General features: G+C 36.1%; 2 protein-coding genes across 2 annotated transcripts; one reads left to right on the forward strand and one right to left on the reverse strand.

Moving 5' to 3' along the window:
- The first annotated feature begins 1051 nt into the window (after positions 1 to 1051).
- Positions 1052 to 5144, forward strand: LOC131594639 (uncharacterized). Its single transcript, XM_058866817.1, has 3 exons — positions 1052 to 1422; positions 2669 to 2857; positions 3036 to 5144. Exons 1-3 carry the CDS (start codon positions 1252 to 1254, stop codon positions 3501 to 3503), a joined length of 828 nt encoding a protein of 275 aa, XP_058722800.1. The 5' UTR covers positions 1052 to 1251; the 3' UTR covers positions 3504 to 5144.
- Positions 5145 to 5334: 190 nt separating this feature from the next.
- Positions 5335 to 6131, reverse strand: LOC131594640 (protein EPIDERMAL PATTERNING FACTOR 2-like). Its single transcript, XM_058866818.1, has 3 exons — positions 5973 to 6131; positions 5747 to 5796; positions 5335 to 5661 (listed from the first exon to the last, which is right to left on the reverse strand). Exons 1-3 carry the CDS (start codon positions 6070 to 6072, stop codon positions 5461 to 5463), a joined length of 351 nt encoding a protein of 116 aa, XP_058722801.1. The 5' UTR covers positions 6073 to 6131; the 3' UTR covers positions 5335 to 5460.
- Positions 6132 to 6343: the final 212 nt, after the last annotated feature.

Below are 6343 nucleotides of genomic sequence, written 5' to 3' on the forward strand. Positions count from 1 at the left end.
AGTGGATTAAATCCTCAGGTGAGGTAAATCAATCTAAGGGGGTGGACTGGAGTAGTTTCGTTAACAACGAACCAGGATAAAAATCATTGTGCAATTGTTTTTATCTTAAGAGTTTTTAAAGTCACACTTATTCAAACCCCCTCCCCTTTTCTAAGTGTTTTTCTATCCTTCAGTTCCTGTTTCCGTTTCCATTGTCGGGATAGCTTCAGCCTGTGGGTTAGTTGGTAATGTTAGTAAGACTCTGTCTTTTTTAAATATTTCTGATTTTGAGATTTTGAAGAATTTTAGGATCATTATTCAGCCTCCTTGTGCTCCTAGAATTGTGGAAGTTATTTGGAAGTCGCATCCTTGGGATTGGATCAAGATTAATTGTGACAATGCTTCTTCTGGGAATCCCGGGCCTTCGACTTGCGAGGGTATTGCTAGAGATTTTGACGGTAGGTTTTTCGGGGTATTTGCTAGTTCTGTGAGGTGTTTCTAATTCTCTCATTGCCGAACTAACTGGTGCCATGTTGGCGGTGGAATTCGCCCATGAGAAGCGTTGGCGTAGGATTTTGGTTAGAAGTTGATTATGTGGCTGTGGTTAAAGCTTTCTCTCTGCCTTTTAAAGTGCCTTGGCAAGTCCGGAACCGGTTGATCAATTGTGTGAATATCACTGACAGTATGGATTTTGTGGCTTCTCATATATTTAGAGAAGATAATAGTTGTGCGGATTCTTTGGCTGACATTGGTCTAACGGTGTCTGAATACACTAATTATAGTTGCATTCCAGATTTTTTGAGAGCACATTTTATAAAGAATATACTAGGTCTACCTTTTTTTAGGTTCATTTCTTCTTGAGAGGATTTTGGTCTAGTTCCTCTGTTTTTTTTTGTGTGTGTTTTCTTTGTTTCGATGAAATCTTATTTTAAATAAAAAAAAAAATCCTAATTTTCTTTTTTTTTTTATTCATTACTACTTTATACTTAACTAAAGAGGTGCCATTTTGTAAAAAAAAAAAAAAAAACTAAAGAGGTGCCACGTTTTCTTAAAAAATTGAAAAACATGAAGAGCCAAAAACCCGCAATAATTGGTTGAAGGAATCACTTCAAACACCTTCTTCATCAAATCCCGTTCCTCTCTCTACACGCGAGCTGTCACTAAACTAACCTATCAAATCTCAATCAATCTCTCTTTTTTTTTCCATTAAACAAATTCACCAGATTCAAATTCAAATTCTTGTTACAATTTTATGCTCGAATTCGAAAATCTATGGCGTCGAACAAGATCGAACGGGGTCACCAGATGTACCGTGACGGAGTCTACAAAGAGGCGTTAGGGTTCTACACGGAAGCCATCGCTATGGCGAAGACGAATCCGCAGAAGATCGCTTTGCATAGTAATCGTGCTGCTTGTTTCCTTAAGCTTCATGATTTCAAGAAGGTTCGTTTTCTTATTGTATCGATTCAGAGCTTCCTGTTAATTTATCGTATTGAGATGAATTAGTTTAGGAGGTTCAGTTTATTGGGTTTTAGTTATGGTTGAATCGATTTGGAGGGATTGAGTTTGATTCTAGGTTGAGTTGGAAGCATAATTGACTAGACTTGGTAGAATAGTTTAGTTCTCCTATTAAGCCAATTCAGTTGGTAGGTGCGGGTTCAAACCTGCAACATCTCATTTGTTCACCTTTAAAAAGAGTGAATTCCAACGACTAGGCTAGTCGGAAAAAAAAGAATTGTGATTAGTTAGAGTAGTTAAAGTAGTTAAGGGTTGTTATAGAAGTTAGTTAGTTGAGGTTGTTATAGGGTGGGTTATTGGTATAAATAGGTGAATTCAATGTAGAGTGAGTAATTATTGGACATTGTAATTAATTGTGAATAGAGTAGAAACTCTAGTGTGAAGGGGGAAACCCTTGAGGAGAGCTTGCTCTCAGGTTATTTCCCCTTTTTTAATAAAGAGTGTTCTTTCTTTGGAATCCAATTCTTGGTTTCGAACACTTCTCTTTTTGTCAAACTCGTGAGGATCAAGACAAAGATAAATTGTTTGAGAGAGAAACTTTTTGAATTTTTAAGGTTTATTGAACTATCGAAGTTAATTATAGCTTTATAAACATTTCTTAGGATGTTCAAATATTTTTATGGTATTTAAGGAATTCTAGTTATTTGGGTTTGCCGGTTAACTTTTTTTGCAGCTATGTATAAAATTATGATTTGTGAATTGTGAATTGCTTAGTTGAATTAAATTTGTTTGTTTTCTTTACTTGTAGCTATGTAGAACGATAAGATATACTATTTGTATTTGTAATGAGTATTGCTGACAAATTGGCTGTTTTATTGATGTTGTATTATTAATCTTATTAGTTTACAGTCCCATTCTCAATTCATGATCTTTTGGTATCCATTTTTTGTGGCAATGGGATTTATCTAGACCTGTGAATCTGTGATCATAGAAACATAACTCGTTTACATACCCGTGAACAACAAATTGGTGCTTGCGTACCAGCTTACACTACTTTTTGCTGTACCTTTTTGAGCTTTAAGCCTCTACCTAATCCTAGTCAAGCATAGTGAAATATTTAATAGGATTTCAGACTTTGAAAATATGCCTTTTCTTGTCTATTTCCCTCCATAGTTGTAAGCTTTTGCTGAAATATTTGCGATGCAATCAATGATGGTTACTATCATTTCAGGCAGCAGAAGAATGTACCTCGGTACTTGAGCTTGATAGCAATCACAGTGGAGCATTGATGTTGCGGGCTCAAACACTGGTGACCCTGAAGGAGTACCATTCTGCACTTTTTGATGTCAACAGACTCTTGGAGTTAAATCCATCCTCCGAGGTATATCAAAACCTTCACGCACGCTTGAAGACACAGTTGGTAAGGTGTTTTCCCTTATTTCTTATGTTTTCATTTCAGTTGCATGTAATCTATGTTGTCAATAGCGCGCTATAGACGAATAGCGTATCACTATAGGCCTATAATTTCGTCACTGTAATTAAATTACTTAATCAGCTGGTACTAAAAAATGGTACTTTTTTTTCTTGATCAAGGAAAGTCACTTGCTCCAATACCTGAGTCAGAAGAGGAGTTTGAGGAACAGGAAGATGAGAAGGATGAGGTGATGCTAAAAGGTGAGCAAACGAAGGAAGAAATCGGACAGAAACATGCCACAGCTTCTAATGTTAGGATAGATCAGAAGGTTGAGCCTGGCAAAGGTGTAATTAGTATTGAATGTACCCCTAAAGAAACAGACCCCAAGTTTTCATCCAAACAGGAAAGAGACCAAATAAACGAGCCTAAAAAGTCAATGGAAGAGCTTAAAATTCCTAGACCACTAAACAACGAATCAGCAGAGCAAGGATGGCAAACAATTCCAAAACCTAAAGGACACTCAGCTCTGGACTATGCACGGTGGGACAGTGTTGACAATGATTCTAGCGAAGATGATGAAGATGAAGAAGATGAATCTTTTCCTCAGTACCGTTTTCGTGTGAAAACAATTGGTGTACGTCCTGTGAAATGAGGATTCAAATACGTGGTACCTAGAAATGTCTGTTATGATCTGTAGTGAACATAAACGGTGACCTCCGACGGGTGAGAATGGACTGGTTGAAATGCCTCAATTATGCTATCTGGTTGAAGATCTACCAATCCTAGGGAAGTACTTTTACCCGATGCTTTGGCTGTCAATGTGGATTCCCTCTGAAGCTGCCAACATTCTACTGTTCAGTTAGTTTGCATCTTTGTAAATAGTAAGTTTTAGGGTTCATGTTTCCATATTGGAACATAAGTACAGGGAGAGTTTCTCACTATGCCTTCTGAGGATCAATTTGTTTCTTAAATAAATGGAGATGTGTATTACTAAAGTTTTAGAATGCAAATACATAAAATACATGTCACTATATTTATCACTATTCTTAAATGTTTTCATTTATATTTCTAAACTTTAGGAATAATATCTCCATTTATTTTAAGAAATTTCAAAATCGTAATCAATACCATTACATAGGGGCAGGTGATTATTTTTATGTTGATACTCCTTACAATTAGAATGGATTTTTTCTTTCTTTAATATGATTCATAATAAGCTCAGCAACAGGTTTATGTTGTTATATTCTAAGGCCATTGCTTTTTCCCGTCCGATGTGTTTTCAGCCACTCTTATGAAAACCAAAAATGTCCTTCGTGCATTCGAAGATTAGGATTTGAAAACCAAAAAAGGTGACTTTAGTGTCACTTGGACCCCCCTGTTGGTGGCTTAGAGGGAATTGAATTCCTTTTGTCTTGGACATTCCGTCAAAATATAAATTTGAACATTCTTCGGTTTGGGGTTATATGGCGAGGAGGAGATTGAACACCTTTTGCTTTGGGTGATTTTGTGTTGAGGCGGAAATTGTGCACTTTTGGCCCAGTGAGTCTTATGATATGGGGAAACTGAAAACTTTTTCGTCTTAGATATGCGAGGTGGAAACTTGACACCTTCAGGGGAGGGGGCAGGGATCCCAAAATTTTGTTATCTTTTAATATCTCTTTAAGTATTATGTGATTCCAAACTAGGAGCTATTTGATGTATTTTTTACATGATCGTTTTCACCTTGTTTCTAAGATTATGCTATTAAATATAAATGATTACTCATTTAGAGGAGAGTATCTTAAGACTCAGTCACTTTGTTTAAGGAGAAGTTTCAGTCTAGTCCTTCTCTTTTCATAAGAGGAAAGGGTTGCACTCGACCACACTTTGTGGCGTATACTCTGGTATGTGCTTCTTTTAAAGTTCCTCAACTAGAAACATGTTGGTTTTAAGTGTCAGTTCATTGCTTATTTATTCAACAAACTCTCTTTGTCAACTTAAAGGATCAATCTCTATAAGAATCATTGCATTTGAGTCATTCGCCATCTAGAATGGTGTTTCTCCTGTGTAGAGTTGCGTAAAGGCTTTTGCGATTTTCGGTTCGTACAGATGTTGTAACATTGACTGTGGTCGTCGCATTGTGAATTAATCACAATTTGTTCTTTAACCTAAAAACGGTGAATAGTGGTATCCATATCACCATCTTCCGATACCGTTTTATTCGTGGGTTTTCGCGATCGCGGATCGATTTTTTAAGACCTTAGGGGTGCTCTATCGATTTTTTTGGTGCTATGGTTATCATATATTTGGATCACTAGATAGCTTATGAACTGCTCATGTAAGAATTATTCATTCAATCATGTATGGATGGTTTTATTTTTGTTTTTGATGTAAATATCTAAATCTTTTACCTGATGTTAATTTTTGAGTTGTTTATTGACAGAGGACAAACAAGCAAGCAACAAAAGATAGAGTCATAAATCATAATATAAAGTTTTCCTTTTCTAACATTCCTAACCAATCTAAGCATATCAAATGGTAAAACAAAACTCAAAACTCATCATCACTTTCTTCGAATTACAACAATGATCCAAAACTTCTAACAAAAATAATAACTATGATCATCTCGATCAGTTTGACGGAACATGGTAGTATTTGCCTTTACAAGTGCATCTGTAAACGATAGGACACGACTCTGTCATGGCGCATTTGATGAAACCCACCATAACCCTCTTGCAAGGCGAACATGGTCCACATGCATGCGAACAATCTGGAATCGTAGAACCATTCGGGTAGAGTTCCATCGCCGTGTTGTCTTCTCTTGTTTCTTCCTACAAAATCACAAGTACATAAACACCAAACATCAATTAACCATTCACTCCCTTCGATACAATATCGAAACTAAATGTGCCAAACCTTTTCGCCTCTAATTTCTGATTTCTCTTCTTGCAAGCGCGTTAACTTTGCTGGAAAACGAGAAGAAAAAACAGAATATGTCATATTCTCGAACGTGTTGTTATTCAGAGTTTGTATATTTTTGCTCATTTTGCGCATGATACATACTACTGATGCAACTATGAGAAAAACATCATTATCATGTTTTAGTTTCAAACATATGTAAATTGTAAAACTTGTTGCTTACCGTGATTTGGGATCACCCTAAGGCTCCAACCGATCGAAAACAGCGTGAAGAAAATCACAACAAGTAAATATTTGTGAGCTCGAAGCGAGTATGTGCTCATATTTGAAGGAACTACAGACTCAAGTGTAGTTCAAAATCAATTTTCATTAATAGAGAAAATCAGAAAATGCAGACTAGTATTATATATACACCAAGATTCATTGGGTTCCCTATTAAATGTGCAACGAGATCCATGTCTGCAACATTTCACATGATACACGGCCTTCTATTAATTATACCTCACAAGTTTTGGTTTGTCCAAGAAATAATAAATATTGAACGAAATAAATATCAGTATGAATTGATCATAGACTAAAAATTAAGGGAATATT

The sequence above is a fragment of the Vicia villosa genome, linkage group LG4, assembly GCF_029867415.1.
Source record: "Vicia villosa cultivar HV-30 ecotype Madison, WI linkage group LG4, Vvil1.0, whole genome shotgun sequence".
NCBI classification, from domain to species: Eukaryota; Viridiplantae; Streptophyta; class Magnoliopsida; order Fabales; family Fabaceae; genus Vicia; species Vicia villosa.

What these genes read in the sequence shown, in the direction of transcription:
- LOC131594639 (XM_058866817.1), top strand. Translation starts at nt 1,252, where the DNA reads ATGGCGTCGAACAAGATCGAACGGGGTCACCAGATGTACCGTGACGGA. An exon ending in AGCTTCATGATTTCAAGAAG is followed by an intron (nt 1,423 to 2,668) that starts GTTCGTTTTCTT and finishes CTATCATTTCAG; the next exon opens with GCAGCAGAAGAATGTACCTC. An exon ending in CACGCTTGAAGACACAGTTG is followed by an intron (nt 2,858 to 3,035) that starts GTAAGGTGTTTT and finishes GATCAAGGAAAG; the next exon opens with TCACTTGCTCCAATACCTGA.
- LOC131594640 (XM_058866818.1), bottom strand. Translation starts at nt 6,072, where the DNA reads ATGAGCACATACTCGCTTCGAGCTCACAAATATTTACTTGTTGTGATT. An exon ending in TAGGGTGATCCCAAATCACG is followed by an intron (nt 5,797 to 5,972) that starts GTAAGCAACAAG and finishes CTCGTTTTCCAG; the next exon opens with CAAAGTTAACGCGCTTGCAA. An exon ending in CAGAAATTAGAGGCGAAAAG is followed by an intron (nt 5,662 to 5,746) that starts GTTTGGCACATT and finishes GTGATTTTGTAG; the next exon opens with GAAGAAACAAGAGAAGACAA.